General features: G+C 59.8%; 1 protein-coding gene across 2 annotated transcripts in view; it reads right to left on the reverse strand.

Moving 5' to 3' along the window:
- Positions 1-985: 985 nt before the first annotated feature.
- The window catches only part of UCK2 (uridine-cytidine kinase 2), a 39,565-nt gene continuing 20,029 nt past the window's right edge, over positions 986-20,521 (reverse strand). For both annotated transcript variants that reach the window (XM_037167369.2, XM_053659355.1), the window contains exons 2-7: positions 11,959-12,118; positions 10,892-10,988; positions 10,201-10,343; positions 6,412-6,509; positions 4,553-4,601; positions 986-3,736 (exon numbers count right to left, since the gene is read on the reverse strand). In XM_037167369.2, coding sequence (XP_037023264.2) covers positions 3,597-3,736; positions 4,553-4,601; positions 6,412-6,509; positions 10,201-10,343; positions 10,892-10,988; positions 11,959-12,118 — 687 coding nt within the window. In that variant the 3' untranslated portion in view covers positions 986-3,596. The remainder of the gene's footprint in view (positions 3,737-4,552; positions 4,602-6,411; positions 6,510-10,200; positions 10,344-10,891; positions 10,989-11,958; positions 12,119-20,521) is intronic.

The following is a 20,521-nucleotide window of genomic DNA, read 5'->3' on the forward strand; positions in this document are numbered from 1 at the left end:
ACGGAGTTCTGCGCAATGAGCTGAGCCCCAAGCAAGCCTCCAACTGCAGAGGTGGGCAGAGGGCAGGTGTGTCCAGGACACGGATGAGGATGGTGCAGAGCGGAGCCCGCACCAGCCTGCACAGCCACCCTCTGTGTGTGGCACCGGCCAAGCCACCCACTCCATGACTCACGGGTGTCACCGGCCTGCAATCCCTGCCGGGCTGGGCGGCAGCTCTCAGAGAAGCACCTTGAACTGCTATGGGTGGGCCACCCCCACAGAGTCCCCTCATCTCTGCTCGGCTCCCTGACATGGGGGGGTCCCTATATCAGGGGGACACATGGCTGTCAGGAGCCAGTGTCCCAGTACATTGATGGTCATGGGCTGCCTGGGAGGCCAGGAGTGAGGAGGAGAAAGGGAAGCTGAGAAAGGGGAGGGGAGGGGAGGGGAGGGGCGCTGGGCTGCTATTCAGAGCCAATTATTTTAAAATCCCTGGGGGGAGGGGGGGAGTGATCGAGGTCTTTTACAGCCAACAGGAGTATCTGCAGGGACCACCTGGGAGCAGACCACACAAGTGGGGGTGATGCTCCTGAGCATCCTCATTGGGGCTTATTCATACTGTAGCAACATCCACTCTCTGAGAAAGTTTGGTTTTGGTTTTGGTTTTGGCTTCGGTTGTGAAGGCTGAGGAATGGTGGTGACTGGCCCCGGGAAGGTAGTGACAGGGGACGCGGCCAAGACTGGGTGACAGCAGCAGGAGCCCCGAGCCACTGGTCCAAGGAACTGCAGCCTTCAGACAGACACGCAGCCCAGCCTCCAGGGCGAAGGGGAAACGCCAGTGTGCCTGGTCCCGCCAGGAGCCAGGCTGGGCTGGGAGGCTCAGCCACCGGGTGCGGTGCTGACCCCACAAAGGCCAAGCGCTGCCCTCCCGCGGCCCCCACGCCCTCCTGTCGGCCCAGACTCCGCATGGCGGCTCCTGCCCAAACACCACAAGGAACGAGGCGGCTCTTTCAGCTTGGTCTTTATTTACAGCCAAATACAGAGTATGTGGTCTTTTCCGTGACTGCGGACAATTGCGACCAGGCGGTAGAAGGCAGAGGGGAGGAGCAAGCGTCTCAAAGAAAGGAAAAGTCTTTCCCCAGCTATCGGCCCTCCTGAGGCAGGACCAGCTACCACGGGCGGCCTGCATGGGGAGGCGGAGGCCCGGACACAGGAGGCCAGTGGGACCCACCGATCGTGGGCGGCTGGGTCGGAGGGGAGAACCCTCCGCACCCCCCTCGGCCTGCTCCTCGGGGCTCTGCTGTCACCACCACTGCTACCGAGCTCTCCCCCCTGCCCCCCATAGCAAAGGCCACCCGAGGTCACAACACCTGCTCACAAGAGCTGCGTCCCCCTTATCCCGACTCCCATCTCTGCTCCTACTAGGGGTCCCACGCTGCCCAAGGAAGACACCCATCAGTGGGAGCTCCGTCAGCCAGAGGAGTGTGGGGCCGAGCCTTCCTGTGACAGGCTTGGACGCCTGTTTTCCGCACGCCTGGTCTGCAGACGGCACCTGGGAGGGGCGGCAGGGAGGGAGAAGCAAGCACCCAGGAGGGAGGCTCCAAGGCCGGGCCCCCAGGAGCACTACCAGTGCCACCACGCCCGCAGCTCACGCCGGCAGGGCACCCAGTGACTCGGGCCTGGTTTCGGGCCTAAGACTCCCCAGTGGCCTCAGAGACCCAGGGGCTCTGCAATGCCAGGGCCAGGCTATGTCCCACAGAAAGCTCAAGGTCAGCCCCAGGTGGCTGCAGGCCTGGCACCGGTCCTACTGGGAGGCAAGGCAGCCTCGGCACTGCTTCCCGGCCCAGACCGGGCGACCCGGGGACACTGAGGCTTGGTCCCAACACCACAGGCAGCCGAGGCGGTGGCTCAAAAGCCGAGGCTCCGAGGTGAGAGGAGCCCACCTTCCAGGGCAGTGGGACCGACAGCCAAGGCACTAAGTGGTTTGGCACCTGGACGGGGACTGGCCTCCCCGGGGCACATGGGCCCGTGGGGGCCAGAGGACCTTCCCACAGCCTGCCACACACCCTACGCTTCAGAGCCACCCACGGCAGGACGAGAAAGGCCTTCCAGAACCTCCACCCGGAGGGCACCGGCCTTCGGAGCAGGCCCCTCAGAACCCTCACGCTCCAAGCAGGCAGCTGCGGCCGTCAGGAGCCCCCTGAGGGCCTGAGACAGGGTCTCCCTGGTGGCTCAGGGGTGGCAAACCTAAGCTGGAGACTAGGCCTGACTTTTTGAAACAGTACAACAGAGTCAAACCGAATCCAGAAAAAGGGGGGTGAAATTGGACGGTGCTGAGTAAAAGGGGGCAGCCGGGTGACTGGAGAGTACTGGTGACAACTGTACCTGACCGGCTCCAACGGGCTGGGGCAGCCCCGGGAGGGGAAGGGCCCTGAAATGCCCGGGCAGGGCAGCCGCAGGGGACAAGCCGAGGGCGTGGACCAGCTGGGGGGCGGGGCCCTGGAATTAGAACGCAGCTCTGCTTGGTCCCCCGACTTCCTGCGCCCCTGAAACAAGACTCTTCCAGAATCTGTGCTTCCTCCACAGATGTAAGTTTTCGCCAAGAGGGAGCCCTGGGGAAAGGTGGAACTCTGCACCCTAAGAACCCAGTGTATTAAGACCTATGGACTCCGTTTTCTTCCCGCCACCTCCCCAGTGCCCAATGCTGCCAGACCCTGAGGTCGGCCCGTCTGGCATGCTGCTGAGGGCGCGTGCCACCCCGCCTCACTGCAAAGCCCCATGTCTCGGGGACAAAAGCTACTGTCCCCTGCGCAGGTGAAGCTCTGTTGCCCCCCTGTGAGGGGCTGCCAGCTGTCCTCCTGCCCTCAGAAGTCCCCACCAACACCCAGCCTGCAAGCGACAAGGGACAGGCGGCTCTGGCTTTCAAGACACCGAGATGCGAGTGAGGAAGGAGTCATGGAGCGACCACCCAAGCAGCTGGGGGCAGGACGCAGGGTGGGTGTGGGGACAACAGGGAAGACACACTGTCCCGAGGGGCCCCTTCCCTGAGTTTGCTTTTTCGGTTGAGGTCTTGCCTAAAGTCAACTTAAAAATTTTTTTAAAAAGCATCCGTCGTCGATGCAACATTAAGCTCCAGCCCCTGCAGGGGCTTCTGGAGGCGCTTGCTCAGAGCGAGAGGCGTGAGCCTGCCGCACACCCTGCCGCCCAGGTGCCAGCCGCCACCTGAACTGAGACAGGACAAGCCACTTCCCGGAGAGGAAGCTCCAGCTCCAGTCTCCACACACCAATGCGGGCCCTCCTCCCAAACACTTCGGGCGGACAACTGTACAGTGTTTGTTCGGTTACACAAAAATAGATCCTTTTATATGTATATGTATTTATAACTGCTTACAGGTTGGCTTCGCCGGATGGCATCAATCAGCAGTAGTTGGCACAGCTCATCACGCAAGCTCGGGGTCAAGTTCTGGTTCAAGATCAAAGGCGTTTCTTCTCCGTGTCGTTTTCAATAGGCAGGGTCATAGGAAACCGCATATTCAGATGGCCAAGGCCCCCACCATCGCTGCCTCCCCCACCCCGTCTCCCGGAGCGGTGGGGGCCGAGGCCCTGGGGACGCGGGGTCAGTGTGGCCGGCTGCTGGACTCCGAGGCCTGCCTCTTGCGCGCTGGGGTGCAGCGGCTGAGACAGCTGTTGGTCTGCCGCTTGGACGGGCCCCCGTTCAGGATGTCTTGGATGTGCTGGACGATGAGGTTGATGGCCACTGTGGGGCAGACACGGGCAGGGCGTCAGGGCGTGGGCGGGAGGTACCGCCAGCCCTCCAACCCCTCACGGGGTCCTCTCCTCCATCACTGGAAGCTTCCCAGAGTAAGACAGGCAAGACCTGGGACCCACGGAGCCCTCATAAACAGAGGGGCTTCCTAGCTGACGATCAGGCTCAGCCATGTGGAAGTAAGCAGTGCAAACCCTGCCTTCGCCCCGTTACCACCTGGGAGCCGGGACCCGGCCAGGGGAAACCTCCCACCTCCCCGCCCAACACACGGCAACCACCCGGAGTGCCCTCTCCTCCAAGGACATGCCAACGTGGGACTCCCTCTTCCTACCCTTAGAAACAAACTGTGCAAACGACTGACTAACATCACCCAAACCGGACAGCAGCGGAGTGCCTTCCGGGGGAGTGGGGAAGCACCAGGAGCCACACGTCTCCCCGAGCTGTCCTGATTGTGCAAACTCACTCCGAGGGTGGGGACACAAAGACACACCCGGGGGAGGGGCCCCTCTGCAGAACATCACCGTCGTGAAAAAGGGGAGAAAGGCTAAGAGAAGGTGGGAGACAGGCGGCGACACAGTCACCGCTGTGACGAGCTCCCGAGTGGCTCCGCAACACAGAACCGTTTTCAAGGAGGAAAAATCGGAAGAGATTATACGGAGGGCGAGGAGACAGGGCCTTTCCACCCCTCCTGCTGGCCCAGAGGACAACGGTCCACCTGTGTGCCCAGTTCAGAGGCCCGAGGCCGCCGGGCGGGCGGAATTCCTTTGCCCAGTGGGCCCCCAAACACCACGCCCTGCAAGGACTCACCTAGATTGTCGACGCCCCTGGGGATGATCACGTCCGCGTACTTCTTTGTCTGGGGAAAGACATTTCGAAGCGTCACTGTGGGGTTCAGAGACACTGTCTGCCGAGAGGGGTGGGGATGGGGCCCTTCTTTCTGCACAGCCTGAGGGCGGCTGATGTTTTTTAACCGCCTTATCTGGAGGATACCGAATTGGCTTTTCCTGGAGTTCCCACTATTAACGTCCGGCCTGGTTTCAGTCCACAGCCTGCACAGGGAACCAGGCCTCTGAGGCCGGATCTGCAGCTGCAGCTTCGCCACAAGGAGGAGCAGGAATCGGTAGCACCCAACCAAGGGGGGTGGACGGGGGGTGGGCGGGGGGCTGCCAGGCTGTGGGCTGGCACCAGGGCGAGCCCGGGAGCGGCGTCCCCACTGGGCCCCTTGCACTGGCTGCGTTATCACTGTTTCTTTCAAAGGCACAGTTATTTCTTTTTTTTAAATTTACTGACATGCTGTGGACCCCCTGTGTCCGGGTGTGTAACCAGGTTCAGGGTGGGACCGCATGAACAATGTCTGGTGTCCACGGGCATCTCTTCTCTGCAGCGTCCAGACTAGAATGGCCGAGATACACCCGACCAAGTCAGGGCCTGGCCCAGCCTGACCCGGGCAGACGGGCTGGTCCAAGCCCCAGGCTGACTCAGGAGTGACCTGCTCTTCCTGTCCAGTAGCTGGACAGCGGGAGCCACCCAGGCCCCGTGTGTGCAGAACTCCGAGCTCTGTCACAACCATGTGCAACGGCAGTGGACTGTAAACACATTCACTTCTCACTGGTCATTACGTGGCCGAGAGCCTGAGCGGTCCTCAGGTGGCGGGAGGATGCCTGGATGGAATTTCACAGCTGCTTGGTTGTTCTGCCCGCTTCCCAGAAACCTAATCCTGCAACCCGATCCCTGAGGTTACTCAGGCTGACTCAGCCTGCCCAGCCCTGACCGGAAACGCTCTTGACCCAAGACCCACTGACAGACAGACTTAAAGCAGCAGAGACAGGGTGGGAGCCTACTTCCCCAGGAGAGGAGGGAGAAGATGCCCGCCTCAGCCTCACTCTGCACCTCTTCTCAAAGCCCCGGCCCCCACAGATGACCCCCAAACCCAGCCAGGTCCCCCTTCCACTCTTCTCAGAGCAGCATCCTTGGGGAGTTAGACCAGGCCTTGGCCCCGGGGGGGACACGTGACCTGGGTGTGGGAGCCCCTCCTCCACAGCAGCCCGCCCCCACCCCCATCCCTGGGGGTCTCCCTCATGCTCACTGTCTTTCCCCAGGAAGCCCCCCACACCCAACTGCCCTTCTCGGAAAGATCTCCTCTCGGGAGTCCCGGCTGCCAGGACCGACAGCTCTGGGCCAGGACAGACGCACGGAAGCTTATCCAGCAAGGCACCCTTCCCAATGGGGACGTGTCTGGGCCGAGACCAGCTCACAACAGGCTCGGCCGCAGTGATGGGAGGTCAGAAGGAAGACCACACACACACACACACACACACACACACACGCGCCACCCACCTCGCACCCTTCCTGGATCCAAACGGCTGAGTCTGTCCGGAGACGTGACGCACCTTTAACAAAGGGCCACCCCAGGGGCCCAGCCAGGAGGCGGAGAGCTCGCTGGGACCCAGCAGCACGCCCCTAAGGGCCCCCGACAGTGACAGACGGGACGGAGCTGGAGGACACCATGAAGGATGCACCGGAGGCCACCCTTTCCGGGCCGGGGACAGAGCGGGACACCCCACCGTGCACCGTGAGCCAGGGCTCCCTCACTCCACCCCTGTGTGTGCGGGTGACGAATCTTAAATTCTGAATGCAAGGAAAACCCGGCCGGGACCGGGACTCACCGGCAGGCAGAACTCCTCGAAGGCGGGCTTGACGAACGTGATGTACTGGGTCAGAATCTGCTCCAGCTCCCGCCCCCTCTCGTTGATGTCCCGTAACACTGCGGGAGAGGGCGAGACAGGAGTCAGCGTGCTGCTGTGCCGGGGCCCATGGGTGCTGTGGTGCCCCCCGTCAGACAGCCCACCAGCCAGGTCCGAGACACGACTGAGAGCAGGGCACCAGCCATGTCAGAAACAATGAGTCTCGCCCCCGCCGGTGTGGCTCAGCGGATTGAGCGCCGGCCTGCAAACCACAGGATCCCGGTCCGACTCCCAGTCAGGGCAATGCCTGGGTTGTGTAGTTGCCGTTCTTGGGCCGGGTCCCCAGTAGGGCCTACCTCCCCCGAGAGGCAACCACACATTGATGTTTCTCTCTTTCCCCTCCCTTCCTCTCTCTAAAAATAAGTAAATAAAATCTTAAAAGAAACGAGTCTCGTCGCCCCCTCTTGCCGCAGTTAAGTTCCAAGACAGCACGCACTCTCTGAGGCAGAACAGAGGCTGTCCACGGGCTCCACGGGCCGAGCAGCACTTGACCCCGACAAAGCGCAGTGTGGGCAATCCAAGAGCAGGACAGTCCTGGAGAGCTTTCTGCAGAGGGTGGCACGGCTCCTGGTGAACGGGCCACGGTGCCCACCGACTCCTGTCCCCTGCACCTGCCTGCCTTCCAGCGGCCCCCTGCTGACATGCCCCACTCGTCACGCCCGGCTCACCCCCCACGCCCCAGGCCCTGCAGTGGGGAGGCCGGCAGGGGTCCATCTGAGGCCGGCCTCCCTGCTAGTCGTGCGCTGAGGTAGGCCGAAGAAAACCACTTAGTGTGCCCTGGCCCGACGGCTCGGTTGGTTGGAGCGCCATCCCAAGCACCAAAATGTTGCAGGTTCGATCCCAGGAGGCAGCCAATGGATGTCTCCCTCTCTCTCCCTCTCCCCAAACTGTACAAAAACATATCCTTGGGAGAGGATTTAAAAAGCACAATCCCCATAGTGAGGATGAAGAAACCGCGGTGCGGGGAGTGATGGGCGGGCCAACCAGGGAAGCAGCCAGACCAATCAAACTTATCCTGTTCTGCTCCCCACCTCGGGCGGTGCTATTCGGGGTCATTCAGATGATGTTTTGTCTAAAATGGCAAGGGTCTGCCCAAGAAGGGACGGGAACCCTGGCCCTGCCTCAGTCTCCCCCAAACTCAGCAGTGAGCCACTGGGGAGGATGGGAAGCCTCGCCCTGCAGTTTCTGCCCCAAGCAGCCAACAGCAAAGGGTGAGAATGTTACCCAGATGCTGGGAACACTGACGTAAAGGCCACCTGTCTCCTGTCCCCAGGACCTCCCCATGGAGCGGTCACCGCAAACTGACCGGGAACCACCCACCTCCAGGAGAAAAGCACTGGTGGCCAGGTCACAACTCGCTCCTGGGCTGTTGGGACACAGGGCCAAGCCGAGCGCCGAGTCTGAACAAGCCCTCGGCACAGAGCGGAAACCACAGGACTGCAAGCCGGCTCCCTGGCCGTAGCTATGACCCAACCCAACTGGGCCAGGGGCGGGGCACGGGCAGGACACTGCACGTCCAGCCAGTTGCCCTGTGTGGCGTCCACCTCGGCCCGTCCAAAGCCACCGTATTTCTCCTGCTCAGTCAAAGCCGTAGACACAAGTCAGAAGGACCTGGAATCGATACAATTCCTCAGTTGTCCCAGGTCCCCGTCCGGGTTCTTCCTGGTCCACAGGAGGGTGAGGGTGAGTGACAAGAGATCCGTATGAGAAGGACAAACGCCTCTCCAGGGCTGCACGACTCACGAGGTGTGACCGATAAAACCAGGGAGCTGGGTCAAGCCTGGAGGAATGTCCCGTGACCCACGGCTGCTCCTGACTAATCTCCCCACACCCCACTGTCCCCACACAGAGGACACACAGGCCTGCCTTCGGCCCCGCGAGGACAGAGAACGGATCTGTAGAAATAGCTGTGCCAAGTCCCACGAATGCACCAGGGAAGCGACACCAGCAGGTGGCACGGGACAGAAGCACCTTCCTGGAAGCCACGGGAAAGAAGGAAGGGCTGCTGAGCAGAGCCCACAGAACCCCAGGGGCCGCCATCCCCGTCTTTCCCCTTCACGGAAGAGCTGGGACAAGCGAGGGCGGGAGGACTGGCCCTTCAACCCCCCCGCCATGATCCTCTGCGTGGGCAAGAGGCTGAGATCCGCCGCCGTCCAGGGGGACACCGTGACCCGGGATGCGGTTCTACCTCCCTGGGTGGTGCCTTGGCCCCTCCCCCGGCACTTCCGCCCCTCCTGCTGGGACCACCAGCTCCCGGGGTCCAGTCCCCACAGAGCCACAGGTACCATCTCAGGCAAATCGGACTTCCGGTCCGCACGACTGGTGTTTGACAAACGCCCCACTGGGCATGTTCCCTGCGTTACCCTGCTGTCCCAGGAGGACCAATCAGCGGATGATCGGCAGGAGAACGAGATACAAAGGGGTAAAAGCAGAACTTGCCCCAGGCCGCGCCGCTGCCGCAGGGTAAAGCCGGCACTCACGTCGGTTCTCGGGACTCGTGTTTCTCCTCCCGGACCCCATGCTGTCCCCCTGATGTGGGAGCAAGCTCGGACCAGGCAGACTGACCAAGGCAGGGCCCGAGCTTGTGACCTGGGTGATAAGCCAGCTCCAGGGGTGGATACATGAGGGACGGTCATGCTCAGGCCTGGACTATCACAAAAGGCCATGCAGCTCCCAGCTGGCCAGAGTCACGACCCTAAAACCCGGCCTGTCTCCCTATCGCCACAAAGAAATCCGAACCTGGGTGAGGGGTCTCAAGGGCCACCAGCTCTGCCAACCAGCTGGAGCTGCTGGGAACGAATCCAGGCCCCGCCTCCCCCCGCCCGGGGCAGAAGTCACCCGCCATCCACAGTGGGACGTCAGCACTCAGGAGGCACAGCTTCTGCGAGGAGACGAGAGCCCAGTGAACTGCGAGTTTGTCTCAGGACCGGGTGCGCCTCCTGGGGGCTGAGGTCAGAGGGCTCTGGGCTGGACGCACAAAACCGGACCTGCCGGTGAGGGGTTCAGGGTCCAGGGCTGACCTGGTCATTCCTGAGGCAGCTCTCATTCCACCCTCTGCCTCCGCATGCCCCTGGCTTCGCTGGGGCCTCTCCCCCACCCCCCACCGCCTCCCTCAGTGATGATGTGACGGCTGCCTGTCGTCTCGATCAGTGACACCATCCTCCCCCAGGCCCGTGTGCAGGATCTCACATGTGTGCATGTACATACATGTGCACGTGTACTCCTGCACATGTGCTGTGTTTAGGTCTGCACGTGTCTGTGGGTGTTTTGAGTGCATGGGTGTGCACCTGTGCAAGTTTTTGCACCATGTACCCCTGGGGGTTGCCCAGGTCACGCCCACCACACCTGAGTCCTGACCACCTTGCCCCACACAGCCGAACCCGGGCTTGGCTCCCAGCCCACGGGCAGCTCTGTCTCCAGGCCCCCAGCCATGCTCACTGAGGTCTGTGGAAGGAACAGCCCGCTCCTAGAGAGCTTTCTGGAAACAAAGGGGTTGGAGAAGCTGATGGGCGTCCCCGCCCCAGGGGCCCTGCGCCTGGCTCCCATCCCACCCCCCCCCCACCTCCCGGGTGCCTGCGGGAACCACACAAGACTGAGTACCCAACAGGAGGGGTTCTCCGGACAAACCAGAACACAAATTTCTTCTCTCGCCGCCGTGAGCTCACAAGCCCTTTGTTACCGCAGGGAGCGCCCAGGGCCCCAAGAACGCACCTCTGCGGGAGAGCCGGGTGTCGGCGTCCGTGTCCACAAAGAGCTTCATCTGGAACAGGCCCCGCACCTCCTTCAGGTAGAAGGCCAGGATGCCCTCGAAGAGCACCACATCCGCGGGGTACACGGTGACCGTCTCCTCCTTCCTGCAGGCACAGGGCAGGGGCGGGCTGAGTGGGGAGCCGGGGGTCCTCCCCACAGACGTCACACAGGGTGCACGCAGCCGGACACAGCCTGCGGTCCCCAAAGGCCCAGCAGAGGGCGGGGCCTGCCGGTCTCAGTGTCTGGTGTGAAGCAGACATAGGAGGCAGGTGTCCCTGTCCTTAGAGGGACAACACCTGCTGCGGAATGGAGGCCAAAGCGGGCGCGCTGCCTCCTTTTCTCCAAAGGCGTCTGGGGCGATGCGCTCGGGCCTGGCTTCCCTGCCTGCTCAAAACCAGCGGCTCCGAGTTCCCTCCCAACAACTGCACCCCACCCCCAGTCCTGGGGCGGCTGGAAGCAAGGAAGGAGGAAGGGACCGAGGGAAGTTCCAGCTGCCCCCAACAAACCCACCCCCTTCCCTTTGGGACATGTCCCAAGAAGCGCCCGGGCAATGCTCCGACCCGTGACACTGTCACCGCCCTTCCCGGACAGGCAGCTGTGGACGCAGGTGGGCGAGGACGGCAGGTGGGGGCCCACGGAGCAGCGCACTCACCGCGAGTGGGAGACGAAGTCGTACACGGGGATCTGCACGGTCTTCCCCTCGGTGATGTCTCTGAGCGTTTTGAGGATGAGCTCATTGTCAAAGGCATCTGAAGGGAATCAAACGGCTAAGACGCTCTTCGTCTTAGAAGGACCGTTCCCGTTCCCGCACACAGGGCGCCCTCCACGCCCGGGCACCACACTCTGGAGAAGCACGTCCGTCCTCCCCCCCTGAGAGAGCCGCACCTCTACCCGCAGCAGAACGCAAACTCCGCGCAGGACGTGTGCCCGAGGCCGAGAAGCGGATCTTTCTTCCTGCCCCAGAATTCTTCCCTGGCCTCGGGCCCACTCTCCTCCCTCTCGGCTTGGTGGCTGTCCTGGGACGCACCCACGCCCACCTGGAAAGCTCCCCAGGACCCGGGGGGAGGGGCAGGCACCATGCCCACCAGCCCCGATTCCAAAAACTGAAGAACCCCCCCCAGCCGCCCTGGCTGGTGTGTCTCAGTGGATTGAGCACAAGCCTACAAACCAAAGGGTTGGCGGTTCAATTCCCAGTCAGGGCACATGCCTGGGTTGCGGGCCAGGTCCCCAGTAGGGGGCACATGAGAGGCAACCACACATTGATGTTTCTCTCCCTCCCTTCCCTCTGTCTCTAAAAATAAATAAATAAAATCTTTAAAAAAAAGAACCCCCAGCCAAAGGAGCAGTTTGCTGATCAGGGACTGTCCAGGCAAAAGTCATTCAGGCAGCCACCGGGGCTCCCACCGCCCTCCTGCCAGCCACTGAGTGACACCCACACACATCCGCCCAGGGCCGGGCACCGGGGACAGTGAGACGGACAGGATGCTTCAGAGAGGAGGGGACAGGACCGCCAGCCTCACACAGGGTCACCTCATCCAGGACACGGATCCCACAAGAATTTGGGGAGCCAAGCACTGCGTGTTGTGTGGCCAGTGCCTCCCTTGCAGCCCCGCCAGGACCCTGCCAGGCTCCCATCGGCCCCGGTTCCCAGACGGGAAACAACAAGGTCTGACGGCCCCCCATCAACCCCGGGGCCGCCCCGCTGAGCCCCCAGCTCACCCGGGTGATCGAAGTTGAACTGGCCCTTCAGGGCTTTGGCCTTCTGCTCCGGGGTGAGGACGCGGTAGAAGCTGTCCTGGCTCACGATGACCACCTGCTTCTGGCGGTGGTCCACCTCGTTCTGGCCCAGGAGCTGCACGATCTTCTCGCACACGGAGGACTGCGAGGAGAGAATGTGGCGGTCGGAGGGGCGCCCGTGGCCCCTGCCCTGGGCAGCGAGGGCTCTGGGGGTGAGAGAGCCCAAGGCTGCCACCTCCTGTGATGACCAGAGGCCGAGGGTCAGGGCGCATCTGCTGGGAGGGAGCCGGGGTCCCGCCCGAAACTCGGCTTGCCACTCTCGGGTATCCTGAATTTCCTCAGGGCCGGGGGGAGGGGCCCCCAGGCTCTGCCGTGCCCCGAGTGAGCAGTCTTCTCCTGCCTGAATGTCCCCTGGTTATGTCCCTTCCAGTTTTCCCTGGCTGCCTTTGTCACAGGCACGAGGGCGCCGCAAGGTGTCTCATTCCCTTAAGGAAAGAACTCGTCAACCACTCGGGTGCAAGCAGGCAGCAGAGCCTGCAGCTCGGTAAGGAGGAGAGAGCGGGCAACTTCTGGGGGGGGGTAGCCAGGACTGAGAATAATGACAGTCACCCGAGACAAACGCCCGGTGACCCCACTTATGGGCGGTATGCAGTCAAAGTCAGAGAGATGAAACTCGGAGAGGAGGGTGCCAGGGGCGGCACGGAGAGAGGCTTTGGGATCCGGTTTCAGTCTTGGGGGATGGCGTTCTGGGGACCGGCTGCCCGACCGCATGGACGCGTCTATCACAACCACACAGCCCACCTGCGTGCGGAGAACTTTCTGCCGGGCCTATTCTGCCACAGTGAAAGACAATGACTACGGTTGTAACAGTCTGCCTGCAATAGGCAGCTTCCTGTTTTGCTGGGTACTGGGCTCGCCTTACTAAAACGATCTCGTTTACTGGTTACCGCCTTACATGACAGAAGTTATTTCTCTTCTGGTGGTGGGGACTAGGTGACGGAAGTTGAATGACCTGCACGAGGCCACGTGGCAGTGGAGCCCCGGCTGCAACCCAAACAGCCAGACCCACAACCCGCCTCCAGGGTGCACTGACCCCCCAGCTGGGGCCGGAGCCAGGCTCGGTTCTGCACACTCTCTGCACACGCAGCGTGAGGCTGGGAGGGGACACATCCCGCCCCTGCACCTCCTCACTCGCCACCCCAATGGGGGCCACTGCAGGGAGGGGTGACGAGCCGGGAGGCTGCAGGGGCTGCAGCCCAAAGACAAAGTCAGGACCAGGTCAACGGCAGGTTCTCTTCAGGAAAAGCAAAGCCCCACGAAACCACGAGAGGCTGTCTGTCCGGTGACTTTCTCCCGGTGGGGAAACAGACTTGGAGAATCGGTCAAGTGCACCGCCTGGCTCAGTGGCCAGGGGCTAATGGCACGCACACTGCACTTTCCACTATTCCAGAGGTGAAGCCACGCTGCCTCCACCAGGTCACCCCACATCTATGGAGCCAAGGGGACAAGACAGGGAAGGGCTTAGTCAGAAATCGGGTGCTGCTCTGTCCGCCTCCATCCCGGAAGCCCATGTGCCTGTGAAATTTCCCACGGGTTCCCGGAACCACGCACGAACGCAAGCAGGTGATCTGTGCATCAAGAAGCTAGAAGAGCCCTGGCTGCGGTGGCTCAGTGGCCTGAGCACCGGGCTGTGAACCAAAGGATCACCAGTTTGATTCCCAGCCAGAGCACAGGCCTGGGTTGCAGGCCGGGCCCCCAGGTGGGGTGGGGCGTGAGAGCCAACCACACATGGATGTTTCTCTCCCTTTCTTCCTCCTTCCCTTCCTCTCTCGCTAAAAATAAATAAATACCATCTTAAAAAAAAAAGAAGCTAGAAGAAAAAAAATAGCAGGCACCCACCTGTCCCAGGTACTTGAAACCTAAATTTGGATTATGTTCATAAGAAGCCGGCTGTTCAAAGCTGGTAACTGTGGGCCCAAAGAATGCTTGGCAACCCGGGGAATGCGCCCACGGTGAGCTTCACGACCAGGCTGGTCCCCCAGATGTGCTGAGCCACATGCAGGGCCCCCCTTCCTCAGACACTTCCCCCTCAGTAACCCCTGGGGTCAACGGTTCGTCCACAGGCCCCTGCAGGCGGCTCCAGGCCATCCGATCAGGCCCCCAGGCTGCTCACAGGGAAGGGGGCCCTGACTTCCGGGGTGTCTGCCGGGACCCCGGCCCCCAGACCCTCCACCCATTCCAGTGTCAAAGAATGAACAGAGCAAAACGCAAGCAGGTCCGTGGGCCCTGGGACCCTCTGGTTATGAGCCCTCCACGTAACACTCACTGTGACAGGGGCACCCTTACAGGTGTGTGTGTGTGTGTGTGTGTGTGTGTGTGTGCACCCCGCCCCACCCTCTCAGGAAGCCAAGCTCTGGTCTCAGCCACGGCCTGGCTGACAGCTGCCACCAAGCAAAGGCAGGACAGGACAGGACGGTGCCTGTGTTCAAGTGGTGGCACTGGCCTTGTGGCTGGATTAAAATCATTCAGCACACAGTGCTGATTGACGGCGGTCTCCCCGTGCAGAATCTGAGGCTGGAACGGGAGTCTGTGGATCCCTGTCCACACTCCCCACAGGCACACGCACTCACACACACTCTCGCACACACACTGTGCTCACTCTGCTGCTATGCATCCTCTCCTACAGGTGGAAGCCCTGAGGGGCACCTGCTGGCGGGTCTGTTCTTCCCGCCGTGTGGGTGCAGGTGAGGTTGGCCCCGTCACCCTCCCCGTCTCCCATGAGGGTCAGGAGGCAAGCTGAGATGGTAAAACCCATGAAGGGAGCCCTTTGTCCCAGGAAAGGACACGGACGACCCTGGCTGGGGCATTCCGAGGCCACCCACTCGCTCTGTCTGGCTCCCTGAGCAAGGACAAAGAGCCTGTTAACAGACGTGCTGGCCCAGGACTCGAGGTCCTTCTGGGGGACGGGCTCCAGAAGGAAGCCGACTTCCCCGTTCTCAGAAACTGAATGGACAGAGGAGAGTGCGCACGGCCAGCTGGACCCTCTGCTCAGTCTCCCCGAGTGGAGGCCGCACAGGCGTGGGCGCCAGGCTTTGTCGTGACTTGGACCATTAACTCTTCCCATCCCGCGACCCCTGCTCCAACTGCGGGAAAGTTATCAAACCGTGCTTTTTAAATTATTATTTCCTCCCTAGATCTCCGCCGCCCTCCCACACCAGTGCCTAACCACAGAGCAGCGGGGAGGGAACTGAAAGCAGAGGCTCAGCACCCACTTCCCTTCTCCTGTCCTTGAAAACCTGTGACTCAGGACTCACTCCTTGCAGCCATTTCCACCTATTTGCAGACGCCATTTCCACCTATTTGCAGACGCCGGTTCCTCCTGTCGCTCCTTCTAGATCATTCCCCAGCACCTGAGCCCCCAAACTCCCCAAAATCCAACAAATAAAAAGAAGTGACCCAGACCAAGTTACTACTCTGTGGAGGGTGCTGAGCTGACCACATTGGACGCCATCAGAAATGATGGCGGCTGATCTCAGGCTGGAAAAGAGGAGCTGAAGTCATCACCCTTGGCAATGACACTGTCTCGCCACCTCGAGGGACAGAATGCACGTGCACCTCAGTGGCAGGAGGACGCCTTTTCCCGACACGGAGCTGGAGCAGCTGGACACGCAGGGGGGCCCGGCGTGGGCCTCACCCAGCCCTCTCACCTCACGGGAAAATTAACTCAGCACGGGTCAGGCACTTGTGCAGAACATAAGACGGCAAAAGTCACTATGAAGAAAAACACAAAAAGTTTTCAGGATCCAGGGCGTGGCCATCCACAAAACCACTCAAATTCACCCAAAGTAAAACTTAGGGGGGCCTGGTCGGGCAGCTCCACTGGTTGGAGCGTCTCAATTCACCAAGGCTGTGGTGTCCGTCCCCGGTCAGGGCACATGCAAGAAGCAACCAACAAATGCGTAAATGAGTGGAACAGCAAAGCAATGCCTTTCTCTTTCTCTCTCTCTCCCTCTCCGAGCTCCCTTCCCCCCACTCTAAAAATCAATCAATAAATTTTTATAGTAAAACTTGGGCAGACTCTCTGAAGAGGATGAAAAAACAAGCCACAGGCCGTGAGAAAATACTCACAGAGCAGGTCTCACACGAATGGCTGTTACCTGGAACATGTCAAGCATTTTCAAACCCCCACAGCTCAGAGACCATCAGCGAGAATGTGGGTGATAGACACGAAGAGACAGCACCCCCGCCAGGCAGGTACACAAAAGACAAAGAAACACATGAGATCCAGCCTCACTAGCCACTGGGGAAATGGACATCAAAACCAGGATGTCACTTCCCTACGTTCCCACGAGAACAGCTGTAAACAAAAGATCAGTGACAACAGCAAACACCCGTGACGAACAAGAGAACGTTCTACGCTGCTGTACAACGGTGATGAGTGGGGTCCAGCTACTCAGGAAAACAATTCCACGCCTTCTGTAAAAACTAACACGCAACCGCCCTATGATCTGGCAACGGTGCCCCTGGGCGTTCACCCCAGAGACGGGACCTCACGTCCACACGTCCACAGCAGCCCTCCCACTTGTGTGTCCCCCCATGGTGAACGGTCACACAGCCGGGCGGCTGCACACCCCACGGAGCACTGCTGGGCCACCGGAAGGCGTCCACCCCTACGGGTCTCCAGAGAAGGACGCTAAGGGGAGAAGGCTCCACCCTGCACAGACCCACACGTGACACGTGCTAGAAGTGACCAAGTGTGGAAGCGGGGCACCGTTAGGGGCAACGTGGGGGTTGGCGGCCCACCACGGACGACGGGACTGGATGGCCCCGTGATGACGCAAACGTCTTTTTTCACTTTGATGCCAGCACCCTGGCTGTGCCTTGTAAAACACTCTCCTTGGGGAAACTGAGTAGCAGGTACATAGGATATTTCTCTGTTCTTCCTCCTCCTGCGGGCGAATCTACAGTGACTCCAAACGAGGGGCTCCCCTGAAGCCTCTCGCCTTTCAAAACTCTCTTTCCACACAAGCCAGTGTTCACTAACGGTGACCTGCTGTGGGGCGAATGTGCTCACAGACATATGTACGTACATCTGGGAGGCTGACTGACATACTGTCTTGGGTGAAACCGTGGCCCCCCCAAAAACAGACAACCAAGTCCTAACCCCCCGAACCTCAGAACGTGGCCTTATTTCAAACAAAGGTCTTTGCAAATGGAACCAAGGTGAAGGACTGTGAGGTGAGACCATCCTGGATGGGGGGTGCTGAGCCTCTCCTTGAAAGAGACAGACAAGGAGGAAACACAGAGGTGGGGGGAGGGGCATGTGAAGAGGGAGACAGAGGCTGGACGCTGTCTGCCTGAGCCGAGGACAGCCACCGGCCACAGGCAGGAGCCCGCAGGACCCGCCTGCAGAGCCGAGACGGCTGAGCAGCTGGGCTGCGGAGGAGTCAGGCCTCCAGAACCAGGAGAGATGGGGTCTCTGTCGTCTTGAGGCTCCAAATCTGGGCAGTAGGTCACCGAAGCCCCAGGGAACGAACAGGCCCGTGGTTCTGTAGCGGATGGGTTTGACTTGTCCCTCTTCTAATCACAGAGCACTGTCTTCGACGTCTGTGTACAGTGGGCTCCTGCACACAGTTTTTTTCTTTGTCCCAAAGCTGCAGTTCATAAGGACATGTCCCGTTTTATCATCTTTTCCTGCAGTTTCCCCAGGTATCTCCTGTTTGGTCTCATCGCAATCTATGGCCACCTAGCACATAGGAGCGTCCGCTTCATCAAATATCCAGGTTAATAATTAGCACACAGGCTAAACAGACGCCACCAAATTTTTAACACTTCAACTGTACTTCAGTATCAGTGCAGACCCGAGTGCAGTGTGGCTCAGTGGGTTGGGTGTTGTCCCGCAAAGCGCAAGGTCATGGGTTTGGTCTCGTTGGGTTGCCTGCGAGAGGCACATTCTGTGTTTCTCTCCCTCTCCTTCCCTCCCTTCCCTTGTCTCTAAAAATAAATAAATAAAATCTTTACAGAAGGAAAAAAGAGTAACACTACACCGAGCCCTGGGTTTCATCTCACTGTTTCTTTGGTGAAGAAGTTTCCAGATCCAGCAACCGTGCAAAAGTGTTGTTTCAGAGAGATTTTTGTGTTTCGATAGAAATGCCCCAATAAAGTTCTGGGCAAGACAGATTAAGAACAAAAAAAAGCAAGATGGATGTAAATGACCCCAAACTGCCACAGCAAAATACGGGTCCCTTTAGAATCAGGGTGACACGCAGGACCCACACGGGTCACCTCTCAGATCGTCACGGTCCTTGTCGGCCTTGAGAAATGACCTCCACTCCACAGACAGGCTGACATACCAAAGACGGTGTCTAACCCAAGACACACATGTGTGACAAGTTATCCTGTTCTCTGAGCCTCCCGACACTGCCATGCATACGAACGTCTCCCGGGAGCAGCCTGTCGTGAAGCTGGCTCATCTGGTGTCTCTACAGCTAGCGAAACCCGGCAAAACTCCGTTCCCCCTCTGGCCAGGGATCCCGAACTATAGGTTCGTCCTTCCGTCCTGCTGATCCAAAACCTGAGCTGAGGTGCTGGTTCCTTTTTTCGGGTTCTGACCCTGGTCTTTCAACTTATTTTATTTTTTTCTGTAGCCCTCTTCGGGGCCGTGCACCTGTTGAGAGGCTGCATGTCCAACCCAGCCCCCAAGGGGAAGGCCCAGAGTGCCAAGGCCGCCTCCTTCCCAGCCCGTACCCCCGTCACCTGGCCCCTGACCCCGAGCAGCCTCTGCGTTTCCAGTCCCATGCACATCCTCTCAGACGTGGTCGCCACAGGTAAAGACTGTGCAGTCTGCTCCAATGCAGACTCTTGACACCACGCTGTCCGAGGCTCTGCCCACTCGTGGGCTTAAGGCCGCCCCATCGTGCAGCCATGGAGGGCGTGGCGCTGTTCCGGTAGCGGTGGACGTGTAAACCGGTGTTTTCTAACAAGAGCTGAAGGAGCAGGGGTATGTGTGTCTCTGGAGGGACACGCTTTCAGAGCAAAGAACCTGCATTTGCACATCTCTGAACACACGCCCAGCGAGCCCCCGTGGTCCACGGTTTCCACGCCCCCACTTCCTCGTTCCCTTCATGGCCTCTCGCTGGTTCACTCGCCCAACGTAAGTGAGGACACACCAGCATCTTCGAGGGCTGGCCCGCTCTCCGCTTCTTTCCGGCCACCCGCCTGCAGACACCTTGCCCTTGCTGGTCTGTTGAATTGCTGGTTTTTCTTATTGATCTACAAAAGTCCTTTACGTGCCCAGAAAACCGGCCATTTCTCATTTTCTCATTTGCACCGCCGGCATTTTTTTCCCCAGTTAACTCTCCTTTTACTTTAAAGTGAGGTTTCCTAAAAAATGTTTACCAGCATAGTTGAACCGATGACCTTTACGTGCTTTTATATTTAGAAAAGACTTTCATGTGCGGAAATTTACAATAAACAACCCTAAGTCCTCTTCTCCTGAGTGCCCCACTCACCCGCCCTGGCTTTGCCTTCGCTGACCACTGACCGAAAGGGGACCAGCAGAGAGCACCAACCCAGCCGCTGCCACCCCTGAACCTGCAGGTGGGGGCACAGAGGGCACTAACGGAACGGAAGTGAGACCTCGAGGAGGGGCTGCCCCAAGCTTCCTGTGCATATGCAGAGTCACAGAAAACCCTGCAGCTGCTTCCCCTGGGAATTCACCCGGGAGCATGCGCAGGATCCACTGCCGCCCTCCGGCCCGCAGCTGCGCCCAAAAGGCATTGGACCTGCGGCGAGGCCGTTGAACCGAACCCTGCGGCAGGCGACAGCCACTTGTAAAGTCAGCTTCTTCAGAAACAGCCGGGGCGGGGCACTCTGGGAAGGAGGTGAAGTCGCGTTTCTCCCCTCCCCGACGAAGCACTAAAATAAGCGCGGCACACCCACCTGAGAACACCGCAGACTGACAACTGAGGGGACATTTCAGCCGCAGCAAAATTCTCGGTAAACAGAACACACAGAAGTGAAGGCAGGAAGCGAGGCTGCACAGAGCTACCATGTGTTTCTCTTCTCATCTTCCCTTCACAAGCTTCTCCTTCCCCCAGCTCACCTGCACTGGCCCCTGCAGATTTCTAGGAAACAGTGAGCAGAGAGAGCCCCCACGGAGCTCCCTGCAGCGGGGTGACAGCTCACAGGGCAGAGGGGGCTGGAGCCTCTTCCTCCCCAGCTATTAACCGGGACCCCTGAGAGGAGCAGCTTAGCATCTCCTTTCATCCATTAAAACGATCAGATCGGGGAAGCTGGGTAACCACACGCCCCCCCCCCAAATGACGAAGCTGGAACCTTACTTTACACAGTGTATAAAAATTAACTCGAGAGGCCCTGTCCAGGTTGTGGGTTTGATCCCTGGTCAGGGCACATGCAAGAAAATCAGCCAATGAATGCAAAAGTGGAACAACACATTGGTATTTCTTGCCTTCTCTCTCTCTCAAAATCGATTAAAATTTTTTTTAAACTCTAGCCCTGGCTGATGTGGTTCAGGGGATTGAGT

The sequence above is a fragment of the Artibeus jamaicensis genome, unplaced genomic scaffold (genome assembly GCF_021234435.1).
Source record: "Artibeus jamaicensis isolate MK-2021 breed Jamaican fruit bat unplaced genomic scaffold, CSHL_Jam_final scaffold_625, whole genome shotgun sequence".
NCBI lineage: Eukaryota > Metazoa > Chordata > Mammalia > Chiroptera > Phyllostomidae > Artibeus > Artibeus jamaicensis.